At 38.5% G+C, this 19,802-nt stretch overlaps 2 protein-coding genes across 2 annotated transcripts; both read right to left on the bottom strand.

Annotated features, from left to right (window-relative positions):
• Window positions 1-3,866: 3,866 nt before the first annotated feature.
• Window positions 3,867-4,205, bottom strand: LOC108021804 (uncharacterized). The gene has a single exon (XM_017090607.3). The coding sequence runs from the start codon at window positions 4,194-4,196 to the stop codon at window positions 3,867-3,869; it is 330 nt and encodes a 109-aa protein (XP_016946096.2). The 5' UTR covers window positions 4,197-4,205.
• Window positions 4,206-6,868: 2,663 nt separating this feature from the next.
• Ir7a (Ionotropic receptor 7a) lies at window positions 6,869-8,755 on the bottom strand. The gene has a single exon (XM_017067599.3). It carries the CDS (start codon window positions 8,753-8,755, stop codon window positions 6,908-6,910), a length of 1,848 nt encoding a protein of 615 aa, XP_016923088.2. The 3' UTR covers window positions 6,869-6,907.
• Between the last annotated feature and the right edge of the window lie 11,047 nt (window positions 8,756-19,802).

Raw genomic sequence — 19,802 nt, 5'->3', positions numbered from 1 at the left:
TAAGCGCGTCCTTCGGCGAACCGAAGTGGCCACCAAGGAGCCGCTTTTCCGCCCCGATTTTCCGCCCCCTTTCGAAGACGCTTTTATGCTTATTAATGACGCTACATGCAATTTATGTTGGTAGTTAAAACGCTGGCGCAAATTAATGGACGTAATGTGCACTGTCCTCCACTGGATTCGCACACATCACAGCGCAGAAAATCCCATTGAGGGGATAAAGACCTGCCTAATTACAAATGAAAAAGGCTGCTATAAAGCCAAGAAGAAGAATTTCAGTCTTACTACGTAAGGAATATTAATGGGGAGAAAAGAAACGAAGCCCTGAAGGTTAAACAAAGCTTGAAAATATTTAATTAAAATATAGAATTTACACAATTGTAGGTAATACCAATAGTGTTATAAAGCCGAAAAAAAGTATTTAAGTCTTACGTAGTAAGAAATATTAATGGGGAAAAGAGAAACAAAACCCTGGAGTTAAAATAAATCTTTAAAGTATTAAATTCAAATATAGAAATTAATGAGCTACAGGTAATACAAAAACTAATTTAAAAATTGAAAATCCTAAGGGTGCTATAAGGCCGAGAAGAAAAAAGGAAATTTAATGGTCAGAATAAGGACAAGCCCTGATGGTTAAATAAATCGTTGAAATATTTTAATAGACTATAATATTTACACAACTGCAGGTAATACCAAAATAAATTTCGTAAATTAATTAAATTAAGGCAAACAAAAAAACCGCGGGCTAAGCTTACCTAAGATCACTTTACCCACTTGAAAGCACTTCCAGGCTGCAAATTTAATTACTTAAGCTCATTAAGGCTCATTATCCTCAAGTTCGACTGCTTGAATGCTTGAAGCATTTTAGTAGTTGAGTTGAATTAGCTGCAGCTTACAGGTGAACGATATATGTATGTGAAGCACACAGGCAAGGAGATACTCACCCAACCACCAATGGGTTAACCCACAAGGCAAGGCTTAACCCCCCTTCGAATTTCCCCCCACGAGTTTCCCACCCCTCTAAACTTTCGCACAAAAGGCAAGCCCTCAATGGATAAATCCCCTTAGCCCACTATTGCCCCCACACACAACTGCCCCACACTTTTAACACCCCACTGCCCCCTGTGGACTGCAACTTTTTGACTTTGTGCGCCTTTTGCGGCTGTTGTAGCTGCGAAAATTTATGGCCAATTCAATAAACGATTTTATTACATGCGCACGTTGTGTTAACAATGTTATTATTATTGGCGCCCAGTTCCGAAAAAGGGTTGCAAAATGGGGCGAGGAAAACCCCGGGGCAATGCAGTGAATTGGTTCCTGGGCGATGAACGGGTTAAGCGGAGTACGAGTAAGCCAATTATTATGAAAATTAATTTATTTTCTATCGGTAATATGAGGCCAGAGCCCAAATGGCAACTACTTTTTCGGTGGCCGAAGGGAGAATTGGGCCAATGAAGGGAACCTGAAGCTGGTTCTTATCGCAAACTGGCCAGCAGCCAGGAGAGCTCCTAACGCCTTTTGGCCCCCGGCCACTTATCCACTGAAATTGCAGTCCAAACCCACTGCTTTCCTGCATTGCCAAATGCTTTTACGTTGTTTACTTCCCTGCAATGGTTATTGGTGATCTGCACTGAGGAAATATTTCAAAATCATCTGTAAAATACTTGGTTTGTCAAAAAAATCTCTAGGTAGTAAGGTGTATTTGGTTTCAAAGTAAAACATAGCATACTTTTTGGAGCTTTTATGGGTGATATTAAACATCTGTAACCGAAATAGTATATTTTTTGAGTACGAATTTCGAGAAACAATTGCTTAGTGCGAACCTAAACATAATTTCCGAATTTCGATTTTTAATTTTAGATTTTTATATTAAGTTTTTGTGCTAAATCGTGGTTAATTCACAAAAAATAAATCACTTTTTTTATAACATGGGTTTAAGATCACATTAACTCATTCTGATTCTTGAACTTACTTCTCTGGCTTTTTAGGTATTTTGCCTATTAAATTAGGTAAACATATATATTTGCCAATAATTAATTAACACACTTTTTGTCTGCCAACCCACTGTGCGACCCACTGTCTGTCAACGGTTTTGCGCTTTTGTTTGCCCAATACACAAAAGGCCAGCGCTCACATACTCTCACACAGATACTCGGCGCGCGTTTGTGTGTGTGTGAAACCTTATTTTCTGCAAACGCATTGTGCTTGTCTCTGTGAGTGTGTGGCTGTGTGTGTGTGTGTGTGCAAACACAAAGAATTCATAGAAGGCGCACTCATGTGCAACCCAACAAGGCAACAAAAGTCTCATTACTTTTACTTGGCAAATAATGAAGCTAACAACAAAACAGCCACACACATCCAAACACACACATGCACTTGCCACCATATGTCGCTGTCTATGTGTGTGTGCGTGTGTGTCAATTTGACAATTGACTTTGGCTCACTAACACACACTCATGTGGCCGGATGCGAATTTACGCTTCATTCTTAAGGCCAGTAATTTAGATTTTGTGGTCTGGGGAATTTTCATAAGTAGATATATTACCAAATAAGAGCAACTTGGGGGCTTTTTATATTTCTTTTTTGCTTTCTTAGCTCGTTTTCCTCATTAAACTGTTTTGTATATTTAAAAAAATTGTTCCTTTACCTAAAATATAAAAGAAACATGTGCTTTCGGAATGAAACTATGAAAGTTGCGAACTAAAAATATATTGTTAATATATTTAGACACCATTTATATATTTCTTATTATCATTTTTAAAGATAATTTTTTTTTGTAATTATAATATTTTTAATAGCAAAAGGATTTAAGTAAGAAATGTTTTATTTTGAGTAAACCTTAATATATTAATTTTCCACCAATGAAAAAACTGTATTACACAAGAAAACTACTTATAATAACTAAAAACTGCAGAAAATATTCCTGGAAATTTCTTAAACCCTTTCCATTGACTCTTAACCTTTTGATGAATAACATAATGGAATTTATTTAATGGCACCACAATCATTTTGCCCAATCATGCTGGCACTCAATTTAATTGATTTTAAAGTTCCACCAAAAGTGAGGCTACATAGTTTTGGGACCAAGATGGGGGGTAAACAATGGCCTGCACCGAAACAGATGTGTAACAGGTTGACCAACTCACCCACTCACAATGGCCAAAAACCATCCACTCTTTGCCGAATAGACCCCGTAGAAGGGGCATGGAAAAACCCACAGAACACAAGCCCTGAACAAAAATTAAAAACAAAAACGAAACTCACCAGCAACGCGTCGCAAAGCTCTTGAAACTTTGGCAGGGGCGTGCGGAAAAGGGGGCTTCAGCTCAGTGAAGTTCGGTTCGGTCAGGCGGCTTTTGAGTGTTTTCCACCTGAGCACAAACTTAAGTGGCGAAACTTGATTAAAACCGCACACACTGACTCACACAGACACACAGCCAGGGGCGTAGTGGGGTGGGGGGATGAGGGCAAAGGGGCAAAGGGGGTCCAAGCCAAAAACCCGGATCGGTCTAAAAGTTTCTGATACGGCTAAGGACCGGTCGGGGATTAAGTTGCGGTTATGCACTCCACTGACGGAAAGTCAAAGTTGCACACGTTTCATTGTAAATTCATCCAGAAATTAAGGTCACTCAAGAAAATGTACCAAAGTTAGTGTATTCAAAGTTGATAGCAAATCAAACTAGCTGAAAAGTAATTCCCTCGAAGTGGTTAATGCCTGTTCTTAACATATTATCAACAACTTATAAGAACAATAAATAAACCCTAGTTTTTATAGCCACCATCCACAATATTTCCTTAGTATATAACTTTAAACTTCTGTATTTAATGATCTTTGCATTTATTCATTGTTAAATGGTTTCACAAAAAGTCTACCAATGTCTTTTAACTACAGAATCATGATCAATATCTGGAATTTTTCGTTCAAATGGTTTTCCCTCGAAGGGCAGATCCAAGGCGTACTCCTGTTGCTGTCTTAGAAGATGATGAATCCCCGGATAGTCCACAAAGATGGGGGCATACCTTTCGAACGAATCCTGGTCAATATCAAACAGAAATCCATTGTCTGCTAGTAGGGATTCCTCTGGAACTGGATGTTCATTCCTTAACGGTGGCAAGTAGGCATTTCCGGGCAATTCCGCTGAGAAACAACAAACGGCCACCAAAAGGATAAGAATCAGGATCAAAGATTGTTTCAGCATCTTGGTAACTTCGCTCCAGGGCTTCAACTGTGCTGCAATTCGAATTGCAGTTGTCTTTTATGGTAAAAATAGCAAGGCCATTGAAGTGCACTGAGAAAAAACATTGTTTTTATTTATTTAGCTCATATTACAAATGATATGATAGATATGCAATGGATTTTCCAATATGGAGTTTACATCCTAGAATTTTTTTTAGATGTTTCAAAGAGTGCAGGTTTTTTTGGTAAATAACACGGTATTATTAATGTAGTTCTATATTATTTTATTATTATTACTGCTATCCTTTAAAAAATTAAATAGTCATAATAATATTATTTGTGTGCCCTTAAAAAACTTATAAGAAAACCTTTTCTAGTGCACTTTTAAATATTCTATTATAGTCTGCCAGACCTTGTGCTAGAATTGATTTTTGGCTGCTCATTAGGCATAATTTGCACTTTTAAAAAATCCAACTGTTGTCTGCAAGACCTTGAGATGGATTTTATTTTTGGCTTCTCATTAAACATAATTTTATGCTGATCCTGATCTTCGGCGGCGGGCCAAACCTTCGCTTTTGGCCTGCTATCTCGCATAAATTTCCCGCTATTTCTGTGTCAAACTTTGGATACTGGTTTTGTGACTCTTATACCCAAGATGTGGGAACAAAAAACGACGCTCCAACGACCGTTGAATGTCGGATTTTCAAACGCATGCGCCTTGGGCGGCAGAATATCTGACGAATTACAGCGTTTCCCGCCAAAGTCGCCGATGGAGGGCATCAGGGCATCCATCTGGCGACGGCTTTGTTTACCTTTGTTATCAGCTCTTATCACACGGAGTCTCACCGGAATCCACTGGGTGTGAAGTGCCCGCCCATTGGCTGGATGTTGTCCCTCCATAAAAAGGTATTAGGTGTTTTACCCCTCCCACACCTTTTTCGTCGGCAATTAGACGCAATTAATAGGGGGCATGGCACATCTCTTCAATGCAAACCAGACTTTTGTGTGTCGAATGACAACTACTAGACTGCTAAGTCCTAAAAGGCATAATTAAGAGTTAGTGTTGCAGCAGCAACAAAAGACTGTGATAACTGGTAGCCGGTAAATGTTGAACAACAGAACCGGAAATCATATTACAAGCTAATAGAGTAACGAATATGGAATGTTCTTTAAAGAGGATGGGGAGAAATTCTAGTGTTCCATTTTTAATCACCGAAATTCACCTCATTGCGCTTATATTTCTAAGTTTTCCTGACAACTATAAGTCTTTATATATATCTGTAAGTCACTTTACATGGATACAATGTATATAAAAAGTGCATATTTTCATGAATTTTAACCCAACTCAAATATAGAGCACAAAAAAATATATAAACTAATTACTATTAATTTTATGGTATAACAATTTGAATAATTTTTTAATTAATTATTTTTTAAATACTAAGAAAAACTTTTTATTATCATATAGCCTTTATCAGTTAATTATTACGTAAAATAAATTCCTTTCCAACTTTTATTTTATAAATCCAATATTTTAACCTAATATTTCCAAAAATGTGTTTAGAGTATGCTGACAGTGGCTTATGACCTTTATGTCAAACATTGATTGCTACATGCTGACAATATTTGTTGCTTGCAGGCACTTTTAGGGTCTAAAGGGGTTAAGGTGGGCGACGCCCACGCCCACTTCTGATGTGGCCTGCAACACTTCCGGCATTTAAGCAAACAAAATATGTAGAAACAAGGAAAGCACACGGCTGCAACAAGCCAGAGCGCATTTGTGTTCCATTTGGGGACCCCAGTGCCCTTCAGCCCCCGACCGCACACCCCTTTTCCCGACCCATTTACACCCGGTTTCAAAATATTAAGACTGAAAACTAAGCTAGCTTTTCACAAAGTTACTAGGTGATTATTATTATTATTATATATTTAATGTTCGGCATTTTTCTCCGATTATTTAAATTTAATTTATATCATCGATAGTTTTTCGATAGATTTTAATTTATTTAAATTTATTGTTGAATTGTATTCTTGTGTGTAAAAAATGGCTGATTTAATTATAGAAATTATATATGAAAGAATTTCACCATAGTTTGTGGTTACTATTTTAAACTAGATTGTATTCATCGATTAATTTGCATATCGATGATTTTGTAAAATACATTTTCCGTGCTACTATTTGCACCGCTAGTGTATAACGCCCCTTTTATGCTGCCACATGTGTAGGCAGAAAATGCGGCCATGTAGGCTAATGAGTTCGTTCTATGTCGGACGTGTTTTGTTTTTGTCCTTTTATTTTTTACCTCCCACATAGTCCTCGTGATTTTGTTGCCATGTTGTTGTTGCTGTTGCTCTTTATATGCCGGCTAACGAGGACGTTCCATTGTCTTTTGATGGTATAACCCAAAATGCCAGCGGCAGTATTACAACTTGCTAACCATATGGCAATTTAAGGACCCAGATTGGAGAATGGAAATTTTTACACTGGATAGAGCAGGTAAGTAGGTCCAAGTTTATGCTATAAAACACCGGAACTTAATTGAGTCAAGTATATTATGCCTTAGTATATACGAATTATAATGGCAATAGTTCCTTAAAAGACACCTTTTTAAATTTATTAGATTTATTATTTATTATTATAGATTATTTAACATTTTAAAATGACAAAAAAAATGTTTTTATTTATTCTTTAGATACATCTGGTTCTGCCTTATACATTTATATATCACTCCCTTATTCAAACAACCTCCTCAACCAGTTAACCCTTAGGCTGAGTAGCTCCAGGGAAAAGGCAACCAAGGCAGCAGTTAGCAAAATCGAGGAAACGTAGTAAAGACCGCAGAAGGAGTTTAGGGGAATGGGTGTCACCTCGTAGTGCTCTTCGTAGGGTTTCGCATATAGGCTGCTATCAAATTCCCTTACCAAATAACCAATAATTCCGGCCGACTGGAGCTGCTTGATCTTCCGATCGAAGGCGAATTTCAGCAGCGAATGTCGCCTCAAGTAGATGACCAGTTGGTAGAGAAAGATGTGCTCACGGATGTGGGTCAACCGACTGGTATGCCAGTGCCTCAGATTGTAGAACATCATGGAGGCAATCAGGGAGGTGGTCGTAACTCTTGCGTCCTCACCGTGATCTTGGATATAATCGAAACGATCCTTGGATCCATTTCTGGTCAGGACAGTCAAGTTGCGCGGATAATAGTCGAGATACTCCTGATTGATCAATGTATAATTGCCCCTGATCAACTCTGATATTTCGGTGGGCAGGGGTTTGTTATAGGGCAAACGAAAGGAGTCGTATAGCTTGCCCTGGTAGACGACTCGCAGGACGAGGACCAAGAGCAACCAGGCAGCATACAGAATGCGAATCCTGCAACTTCTGGGCAGACTTCTCGTCTCCAGGGGATTGCCCATCAGGGTGGTCAGCACCTGTAGGGCATGGCTCGCCCAGTCGGAGTTGCCACACACGAACCTCTTTCGCAGCCAGACAACCAGGACCACCAGGATACCGGAAACCACCAGGGCCAGCCAAACGGTGCCACAAAATGGCACTGCCAGCTGGGCCACAGCTCCAAACTGCGAACTCATGTGTAGGATGAAAACCAGGGAACTCTGATGATATGAGCACGTGAAGGAGAACTGCGATCGATGCTGATGCGAACCACTCATTGCCCCAATCAGTATGGATGAGTTGCTATATATCACCTGGTCGAAACAGCCACTGCAACTATCCCCGATATCCGGTGAGAGGCACTTATTGCAGGGCTCCTCGAGCAGGATGCGAAAGTGAAAGATCTCCGCCAGCAACTTGATGAGCTCACCATCGATTCCGCTTAATCGCCAGAGTTGTGATCTCTCCTCCGGATCACTTGAGTTGCCCTTGAAGAAGACAAAGGGTGCTAGTGGATACCAACTGACCCTTAAGGGGCATCCCGACAAACTACTCAGACCCCGATCGAAGGATCTGGCCGTGTGACCATACATAAAGGAATCATTCTCAAAGCGATCTATTAGTTCCAGGTTTACTTTCAGATCGCAGTTCTTGTTAAACATACGATAGGCGTAAATCAGTACCGTTCCGTTCCTCTTCTGGGTGAGCAATATCACATTTAGGGTGTGAAGTTTCACACAGGTTTTGGATATATCTCTTAGCACCTGAAGTCTATCGGCTCGCGAGGCCATGCGACGTGTCAACAGGATCAGGAAGTTGTATTCCCGCGTGGAATGCTTATCCGTGAATTGAAAGCTTAGGGTGTTGAAGGCCTGGGCGGAATTGACCAGGAAAACCACGTAGCTGGCCGGAACTTCGATGGGTGGTTTGTGGAAGGTCCGCAGTGCCATCGAGATGCCCACCTCGCTGAGGATCGTGGTCATCAGCTCCTCCTGCAGATGGTCCCTGCTCTCATCCTTTCGTATTAGTTCCATCACCGCCAGGGTGCTCTGCGAGGGGCTAACCTGCTCCTCTAGAATTTTCAAAGCAGCTGCCACCAGGGGTACTATGGCTTCCGGTTCCGGCGGATGAAGTGCACCCATTGCCAGGGTTCGAAGTCCCATCAGAAGCCACAGATATCGCAACATTTACCCGCCGCAGTTGCAAGTCAATGAGCAAATGCGCTGGCTAATTTTCCTAATGGTAAACTTTCACTTCAACACAATCGCCGATAAGCGATTTTTCATTAATGCTTAATTAGCCACTTTAATCGATCTTGTCAGTACATTTAATTAGTCTAATGTTGAGGGTACCACTTCGGAAGCTATTACTTAAAATGAATGGGAATTCGATCCAAGAGATGTTGGCAAAGATGGAAAAAAACACCTTTGTAAGTTTTTATGTAGTCTCTTAACAACGAATGAGTTCAATTAGTTAGCTTATAATATTTTACTATTGCTAATACCTATAATTTACAATACAGTATGTTAAATTATTTTTATATTATGAAGTTTATGCCTAACATAATTGGTAGTTTGATGTAAAAGACGTTTGTAAAGAAGTAAAGAATACAATTGTAATTCATGAATACAATTAACTTTCGTATAATATAACGTTGTTCCTATACTTTATAATATTGGGGGTTTTAATGATTTTGAAGATTTTTTTAATGTCATTTTAGGTGTCTAAAAGTATGCAGTGAAAAAAGGATAGTCGTCATTCCGAATAAATTCATTGTACTTCTGAGTTTAAAATATATTGTTGCATACTTTTAGTGATCTAAAATTAATGACAGCTGAAAGTAACTTCAAAACCCAAGTTAGTTCTGTGCCACCTCCTTATAATTAATTTAATGATTTAATTATATGTTAGCAAAAAAAATAGATCCCCAAATGTCAAAGCCTAATATACTCTGTGTTTTGTACAATATTTTATAGTATTTATTTACGAATTCGTACAATTTATTTCATTTATAAAATGTTTAATTTCAAGATTCTTTTTTTATAGTTTTTTACCATGTTATCTTTCAGAGCTCCTATAATTGTATGCGCTTATTTCTTAACAGAAAAAAACATGGAATGCTTGGCAATCAGGCAGCAATCATCACAAGAGTGGCCGCAATCCCGAGAGCAGTGTAAAACGCAATGCAAACCAAAAGCCAATTCAACGTTTGTTTTTTTTACCCCATTTTTGCCACAAGTGTAGCGTTGAGCAAAGGATAAGGATAAAGGGGTATTCCCCTGCCTAGGACCAGTTTTTATTTATCTTTGTGCAAAGTTACCCACTGGACCCGACGAGAATGCAAGGCAAATGCAGCATGTCTCTGCGGCTTGTTAGTCCAAGCGAAAGGAGGCGCTGCCACGCCCCCCACCCCCCAACCATCACCGCCCATCGGGCGCGCATAAAAATTAAAAATTTCATTAAATTCACAAAAATGCTTGAAGTGGAAAAATGTAATATCCTTTGGGCACAAAGGATGTGCATATAAATGCAAATGCGGTACTGTTGCCCGGGTAAAAACGAAGCGATATGTCCGAAACGCCCACTCAACGCCGGTGCCACGCCCCCACCGCAGCAGCAGCAGCTGCATGCATGAATGCACACCATACACTGAAATAAAAATAATTGATTTTGTATGTTATTGTGAAAATATTTTGTATATACTCAACTTTTTTTCTCCCAAATTATACAATATATAATTTTTTTTAACTTATATATCTGTAAATAGATCTTACTCTTTGGTAAATTATTTTTACCAGACAACTTTTTATTGTTTTAAATATGTTAATTCTTTTTTGTTTAAGTATATGAGATATGTTTTTAATTTCTTTAAATATTTTTTTTTACTAACTTCTAGTTCTATAATTAAATCTTACTGTATGGTAAATTATTTTTACCAGTGCCTTAAGATTTCCAGGCAACTTTTCCACATGTATTTCCCGCTCGCTTATCTTCCCCCGAGCCCCTCTTAACACTCCCCCCTTTGCCACGCCCCTGCCAACAACATTTGTTTGCAATTAGTGGGTGACTTTCATAAACAAAGCGATAAAGAATCGAGAGTAAGGGAAAAGGATATGGGATTCAAAACGATATTTAAGAAAATCCCGAGTCCTTCTGGAAAGTCCCCTGGCTCGAGTGACTCTCGAGGAGAAACTTTGCAGCTTTTCATTTGCCTAATAAGACGTCATCAGATTGGGCCAATCGAGGAGAAAGTGTAGAAAGTTGGGGGAAAGAGCAGGGAGCACAGAGCAAAGAGCATGGAGCATATGCCAGGCAAGCGACAAAAGTTCGAAAATTAAAAGTTTTCCAAAAAAGTATGCAAAAGTCACCGAACTGAAGTGGTTGGAAAATGGAAAATGGGGGGGGAAAAGCAGCAGCGGAAAACTGCATACATATATGTGCTAGCATGTTTTTCTGAACTGTAATTATGACGCTTGTTAGCAGAGTATTCCCCATTATCTTGCCTCATTTCCGCAGGAAAATTTTTGAAGCTACTGAAATGAAGACGAAGATTTAGTTTGACTTAAGAAACAAACTAATAAGCCAAATAGAAAGTGTGCCTTAAAGATGAAACCTAATTTACCCAAACCTTTTTAAATATTTATTATTTCGGTCCATATCTTTGCCTATTCCCAAAACTCAAATAATATTTAGATAAAAATATCCCGATCATGGAACCAATTATATTACTGGCCAAGGGCAAAAAACAAGATACAACGTCTCAAGTCCCAGCCCCCTTTTTTCCGCCCAACCCACAGTTTTCTTCTTAAGTTTTGCGAAAGTTCAAGCTTGGTCTGCGCATAAATTAAAAATGACAAGGATATGCCAGGACGAGTGGGAGGATTGGCATCGTGTAACCAAGCAGGCAACAAGTTGCAATTTAACGTTGCCCACATCTTGCCGAGGCCCAACCCCATCCCCATCCCCTGTAAAAACCCCTTTATGGCATATGAAACATGAGCAGCCCCGCCCCTGAGAAATACTACAAATTCAGCGAAAAGTATTTTCCACCTTTAAACGTGGAATGAAGGTGAGGCTGGAAAAAAGAGGGAAATGATTTATGAATGCAAAAACTTTTCGGACCAACTTTGTACGGCCGTTTTGCCATTGTGTGTGTGGGTTTGTGTGTGTTTGGGAAAATCCTCATGTTACACACGAGAAAGGGAAGGGGATAGAAGTGAGTGAGAGAGAGAGACACTACCGTCCGCTTAATGGAATTATAAAAATGTTAACTTCAGCAGAAATTCAAACAGCGCCACACTCTATTCTCTCCCTTGAAACCACCTAACCCCCTTTCACCGCTTCCCCACACCTTCTTCACGCCTTCCCCCACCCCTTCCATAGCCCATTCCATCTACTTTCATGTGTTCGACATGTGTGGGCAACTAACCTTTTTTCTGCTTGCCACCGACGAATTCAGTTATAATTTTGTTTAACATTTAAAGTGGCTTTGTTTGTGAACTTAAAAAGCAAAAAAAAAAAATTATTGAACCACAAACGATTGAAAATATTTGTATAGACACGAAATTAAAAACAAAGCAAAATGGGGCCAACGAAAAAAAAAACCCGAAAGGAGTGGAAAAATTTCAACGTCAGCAGCAGACGGCCTTTGGTTAGCTGGCTGATATATCAGATATATGTATATAAACATATATATATATATAGATGGATGATCAGACATATGGGTATTTGTGGCTAGGGCAATCCAATATACTTTTCAAAGCAAACACGAACACAACTTGAGGCTGCCACAAGGCCCAAAGAAGATGGCGAGGGCTGACACTTGAACCCATGGCCGGGAAAACACCACCCACATAAGCACCCACCGTGGTACTCAACCCACCACCACCCAGCACCACCCCCTGCAACATCAGCAGCCAGCCAATTTCAAGCCAAGTCCTGGAAATGGACCAACTTGTAGTCCTGCAACTGCACTTAGAAAAATTGAGCGTTTTTAAAAAATAAGTTTTTTAACAAGTTTAAAAAAATACAAATTTAAAATAGGGTTAAAAGAATTTGTTTATGGAAGCCACTTATATATTATATAAGTCTCAGGAACACAATAAGAAGTATATCATGGTATGATACATTTATATGATATGTTATGATATAATATGTTATGATATTATATCATCATAAAAATTATAATATTTACTCAACTATGGCCGATTCCTCCCTGTACCCTGGGAACAGTGTACAGTAAATAAATAATATTTACTATTATAGTGGGAATTATCTGGCATATAATATAATATTATATTATATTATTATAGCATTATAGGATATTCTATTTTTGACTTTTATAATGTTAATTATCTAAAATATTTTAAATAAATGTATTTAATATAAATAAATAGTTTTGGGGTCTCTGATCCACCATCCTAACACTTGTAAAATTAACCCATGATTTTTTTCTCAGTGCAGACCCCGCTGCTGCTCCTGATGATGTGTCTTATCTTGTCCTGCAGTGGCTGAGCGATGCCAGCGCATCCTGGAAGCTTTTTATCTTGGCGTCATGTTGATGTTTGTCGGAAACTTGATTATTTTCATCTCGCTTTTTTTCGCCAACCCAACCACACATGTCGAGGAATCGCCGGCCCATGTTGCTCCCACTCGGAAGATGTTTTGGATGCTGGGCCCGCGGCAGACAAACACAGGAAAGGAGCAGACTGGGATTAGCTCCACTCTGCCACCACTCATCCAAAAAAAAAAAAGAAAAAAATATATAACCCAAAAAGAAAATATAGAAAAATATACGTATGTACCCCACATACACATACGTTTGTGGCCAAAAGTTAAAAATAAAGAGTTTTGCCCCGATGTAAATGCACCTTTAACTCGGAGTGCTGGCTGCCACAAGGACTCGGTTACAGGTTGGGTTACTTTTTTTTCACTTTTTTGTATCCTTACATTTGTTGCTGCCGTTGTTGTTGACAAACAAGGAGCGCATAAGTAGAATAAGTTGTAATAAGAGCAGTTAACAACATGAGTGAAGTCAAGGCGAGCGCACAGCGGGCAGAAAGCCAAGACACCTGAACGTCACGGCACGGCACGAACGTGGCCACAGTGGAGCCAGCCTATGAAGAACACAAATGTGGCGTAATTAATCACACTTCGGGAGCATGGTCCTTGAGGTGTGTGTCGAACACCCAACGATTTTGGATTGGTTACCTTTGGAAAGAATATTTTTTGTCACGATTTTTTGACAATGAATGTAAACCAGTATTTAATTGGTAGATGGTATAGAACAACATTCTAAAAAAATCTTTAAATGCGGAATACAAAGCAAATTAATTTTTTTAAGCCACAAAAAATATTAATGAAAAAATTACAGAAAAATAACAGCATTATCATGTAAGAAAAAAGGTGTTAAAGCATTTTTTTATTTACTTTAGTTTGCAGCTTGAAAAAGAATTGTTTAACTTAATTAAATCCACTAAAAACTGTGAATTAAAAAATATTTAAAAGAGCAAACCTAATAGTATAAACTTGACATTAATAAGAGGATTTAGCTGACACATTATTCAGCTAACTAGATATTAAATATATTTTAATAGGTATACAGTTGACTTTAAAATATATTCTAAAATTATACAAACAAATACACATAACTTATAGGCCGGCCAGGGCATCTTAGCCATTAAAATCACATTTAGGCAGTGTTCGCTGTACCAAAAGGGCACGGGCCACGCTCCTGACAACTGACAACTCCTTTAAAATGTAGTTACTGTTGTTATTATTCAACCTTAATGAACTTAACAAGCTCGCACAGCGACGGGCCGAAGGACGAAGGACGACAGTTGGACACAAGAATCCCGCCCACCGCCTCCTCTCTCACACACACACTCACGTACACCCATACTTAACACACACCCACAGTCAGACAGACAGAGACAAACGAACAAGTCAAACAGAGGGTGGCAGAATGGGTGGCTTCGGCTGGTTTTGGGTGGTATTTGGCTGGTAACTACGTATGTTGCATGTTGCTTTGGGGGCACATACGCCCATCGTGTGTGCCATGTTCATGTCGCAAGAAATTTCCCAGCTCTCAATGGCGCAGGGTCACGTAACTCAAATAAAGCGCCAAAGCCACCAGCCGCAAAAAAAAGAACAAACAGTAAAAAACAAGAAAATAAGAATACTTAAAAAAAAACCGAAGACAAAGAAAGAAGCCGGCTTCTTGTGCATTTTGGCTGCACCGAAAGTGAGGCGAAATTAAAAATGCTTTACAAATATTGAGAGAACGAGTCCTGGGCTCAAAAAACAGCTCAACAGGACTTCAATTCAATTTAAAGGAATATGATGAAAACAAAGATAGAAATATAATTCACTTTGGTGGATGAGAAATACAAAAAAACTGTTTATCATATTATAAAATAATATCATTTTTGTTTGATGACATCTTTAATATATCACAAACAAAATTAGATTAACTTCCAATTTTTAAAAGCCTGTCAAAATAGTATTTTAAAACTCTAATTGTATTCCAAATAATTCAAAACCTCAATTTAAGATCTGGTGTTTCTCAGGTTTTTTTTATTGTTCACTATTGCAAAATTAAAAATAAAAATTCCTAGGCAATGAAGTTTTAACATATTTCTAAGCACCCATCATAACCCCTATATTCTTAACGGTACTAAATAAATAACCTAAATTGATAACAAGACATATTTATAGTTATAGTTCGTATCATTTAATAGAAATTTACTTATTATCTTCAGCAATGGTCCTTAAAATATGTTTTATAACTAATAATTGTTGTTTAGAAATTATTTGCTGTCCTGTTTATCTTGTGCGTAAACACTTAATAGAAAGTGAAATAAGAAATGGATTCGTATTACTAAAATACAAATAACCGTTCCCAGTATTTAACGGTCTTATACGGAATTTGGCTCTTTAAAAGCCGGCTGCCGTTGTGGGATTGCCAACAGTCGCTGGCTGACACCCAAAGCAGCCGGTTGCGTTTTCTTTTCCAGAAGAAAATACTTAATTAAATTTAAAAAAAATGCATAAACAAACAAATAAAATTGGTTTAAATTATGATGGCAATATAATATTCATGCATTACTTGGTGAAGTAAAGTAACTACAAAGCACCTGAATTTCTTATTATTTAGAGATCCTTAGGTTACTGCTTGATATATATATTTCGAAATTTTCTTAAAGAAAGACTATTATTAATTACCTCATCATTAAAATTACCACATTATTAAATACCATTTTGGCCCACTTCCAATTTATCAAAATGCAATCAAAGTATGATTATCAATCAAACATTAATTTGAGGTCACAACACCTTGCTCTTGCCAATCTGATGGCCCTCAGGTCATATTTACGTTAATTTCAATCGTTTAATGAACAAACTGCATGTGGCTTGCTTATTTATTGAGCTGGGGAGTTGAGAATTGCGGTTTCTCGTTCTCTGGTTTTCTGGTTTAGCATTTCAATTTCATTTAGTATGCCCTTCCGGTTTTTGTTATGCACATACGTACATAGTTGCAACTTGCAACTGCGTCGAGTTTATGGCCGTTGGCCATTATGCTGTTATTAAATTTATTTATTGAAAACGCCACACGGTCCCCGATCGCAAGGGTTTTACGTTTAGGTCATCGATATGCAAATTGATTGACAAAAACACTCTAGCTAACACAACACGCTCCCTAGGAGTTTTATTTATGGGAAGCTGGGCGAAGGCGTTTTCGATGGCGATGGCGATGCCGATGCGAAGGTCCTGGTCCATTTGACATAATTAATTGTAACACGGACAATTACGAGGCGAGACAGCGAGCAGGACAATAAGGATATACATTTTAATTAAAGCACCTCGAGCAACTAATTACATTGCCAGAATGCCAATGGGTGGATGTGGGTGGGTGGTGTCCTTTTGGCCCATGTGTGTGTGGGTGAGTGTTGCGGTGGCCGGCATATCCTTGAGCACCTTTGTGTGTGTGCGGTTGTCAGCAGATCCTTCGGCGTGCGTGTATATGTGTGTGAGTGTGCCACTTGATTCATGGGCCCTCAAATTGAATGCAAAAATTTTTAGCATACTTTTGAGCGCGCCGCGACACTCGAAAGGCCGCAAAAGGGTTAAGAGTTCGGGTTCTTGGTAAGGTAGTCGATTATTAACCGATGGGGTTTAAAGGGGCGGAATTTAAGATGAAGGCGGGTAAAATTTATACAATTTTATGGCACAATGGAATTCAAGGTCGCTCTTGACCTGAATCATTTCGATAATTCGTAAATAGAATTCGTTAAATAGGGATGTAGGGTTTTGCTATGTGTTTACTTTTTCCTTTCTATTTTAAATTTGTTTTTAGCTTATTTAAATGAATTTGAAATTAAATCTCCTTAAATCCCTTATCGATTTAAAAGATAACATTGACAATCGATAAAGCTGATCGATAGCAACAATTTAGCAACTCCTACTCGCGCACCGGATTATCGCAGTCTATCATCACCGCCGAAAAAAAAGAAAACTCCACGAAAACTTTCAGTTACCCAGTCTGTCAGTTCATCAGTCTGCCTTTCCCTGGCTGTGTGTGAGTTTGTATGTGCGGCGGAGTCAGACAGTGTCAGACATAAATAAAATGCAAGACGGCAGGCGGCAGTCGAAGGCACGGCGCTGACAGGTTAATGTCAAATCGCCCGGCCAAAACCGAAAAGCCAACAGCAAAAACAACTGAGGAAAAACACTGGAGAGGAAAAATGCTAGCTTTAAATAGCGATCCTCGGAATACTCAGGGGAAATTATTTATAAGATTTAAAATTATTTTAAGCTAGTAATCCTTAATAATATAATATTAATTAAATATATATTTTCAATCGTTATATTATTACCATTTTATACATTTTATTATTTTAACATTTTTTTTCAATCATTTTAAAACACAAATTATCACAAAATAAGATAAATAAATCCAGATATAATAAAAAATATTTCTTCAATCGTAATATAATTATTATTACATTGTACATTTAATTATCACAGTCTTATAATTATATCACGCAAATATCATATGTGTGTGATAAATAAATCCATATAAAATAAAATCTCCTGAGAATTTCCGTAGTGAGACTAATTACAACCGAAAATACCCGATTTTTACAGGGTATGCAAACAAGGCAAAACCAAAAGGGTGGCGGGTGATAAGTGAAGAAAATAACGACGGAAAAAAAAAGAAAACAAAGCGCCAAAGTTTTTTCGTCAACGCCAGAGGACGAGGAAAACTCCGCCTGGCTGGAAAAGCGACTCTGAAGCTGTCAACTGACAGTTATGAGAAAAAGTAAAGCTGACGAAGACATCAGCGGGGCAAATTTGTTTAGTCTTAGTCGCTTTCCCGCCCAACAACCCCCTCCCCCCCCACACTTTTCTTCCTTAGCCCGCATGCCATTTTGGTAATGATGGCTTAAAGGACGCCCGCTGCGACAATGTGTTTGTTTTGCCTGGAAAAGCGTGGAGCTCGGAGTGGAAACTCAGTGGGTGGAATGGGGTGGTTGGGTGGTTAGGTCGGTGGGTGGTGGAGTGGTGAATGGAGGAGCGTCCTTCGCGAGGACGCGCCGTTAACAGAGCATGTCGTGGCTTTGCTTTCGGTGGGGATTTTGGCCAAAAGGGGGCCAGGGTGTCAACCGCTAAAAGGGCGTTAAGTGTTTTATTTACCCTCAAAATATAATTTATATTGTGGCTGGATATGTGTATGTGTGTGTGTGTAGAGAGAGACAGTACGATAGCCAAAAAAGAGAGATAGAAACAGCGAAGAGGATTTGCTGTGAAGTGATTTAAATTTTAAGTACTTTTTGCATTTGTGTTCTGCTGGGTATTTACCACTCCTCCAAAAACCACCACGAAAAATCCCTTCCATCATTCTATGTTTCTCTTACTGATTACTTTTCTCATTTTGCAAATTGACTTGATGACATTTTCGGGTAATTTACACAATTCTGTTTATCAGCTTGCCCAAAGAGACCTTTTTCGGATTTTTTAGGGCAATCCCCCAGGCCATCGAATCTTAAGTGTTATCCTAACCATAAGCAGTCTATTAACGAGGTTCGATTTTATAATTATGGGGTATCGAAAACCTTTATTATAATGGTTTTTATTGTGCATAACTAGCAGCAGTTATTACAATGAAACAAAATGAAAGATTAACTTTACAAAGTTATCTCCATTTATTTATTTAGAAGATAATAGTCAACTATTATTTAAATTAAATTTCGCCCAGTAAAACCTTATATAGCTAATTAGCTGACTGAAAATTCCGGCTTTATTACTATTAAAGCAAGGGGGAAGTGAAAAAGTGTAAATGAGCCCCACCAATTATTTCGAAAACAAAACAAAACAAAACAACTTTTTTCACACCTTCGTCGTCTGCCAAAAATGTGTTGAGCATTAATTTAATGTCACATTTAACCGGGGAACCCGAGCACCCGCAAAAGCCACCATTTCAGAGCCCCCTTAGCCGTTTGCCAACCCCCCTTTTTTCCAGGGACGTCGCGACATTTTGCGGGTGGCGCTTTGGCAAGTAAATTAAAATATTTTAATGAGTACAATTTATCACGCGCCAGCGGCTCTGGCATCGCAGTTTAAAGCGTTACCCGGTGGCTTTTGTCCTTCGTCCTTGGAAATCCCTTTTCGGTTTGGGTGAACGCCGGGGTTTTGGCAACTTGTTGCGACATTTAATTATTGGTGACAGTATAATCAAGTAAACTCGGCAAGAATTTCAATTTCATTTAATGGTTTAACACATTTTCCGGGCTTTTCTCGGGGTTAAGCCTCAAGTGTCATGTAAACGACGTTAAACGGGTGCCGGAAAACGGTTAAAACCCGCAAAAAGGGTTTAAGCTTTAAGCATTATACCCATTATCCCGCCCCCCTTTTTTGTGTCCCTTTGCTTTTGGCTTTCTTATCATTGAACAATTAGTAGGGGAAAACAGAATAGAAGCACAGCAATAAGCATAAACATGATGTCAAAGACAATTATTAGGGTTTTATGGATTTAAATGGGATGTGTAATCGCTTTGGTGGGTAGTTGCGAAGTTTACACTTAAAACCGGAAAAAAGGGGACAATTTAACAAGTTGAAGGCGGTTTTTATCAGAGCAAATCATTGAAAAGTACATAAAAACTCTAGGAAATACATTGTCAGCCAAAATTGCGAGTGAGGGATAAAATGAAAAATTAACAGGATTAAAGTAACAAT

This window comes from Drosophila suzukii, chromosome X (genome assembly GCF_043229965.1).
Source record: "Drosophila suzukii chromosome X, CBGP_Dsuzu_IsoJpt1.0, whole genome shotgun sequence".
Classification (NCBI taxonomy): Eukaryota; Metazoa; Arthropoda; class Insecta; order Diptera; family Drosophilidae; genus Drosophila; species Drosophila suzukii.
This window is presented reverse-complemented; position numbering and strand designations above follow the sequence as displayed.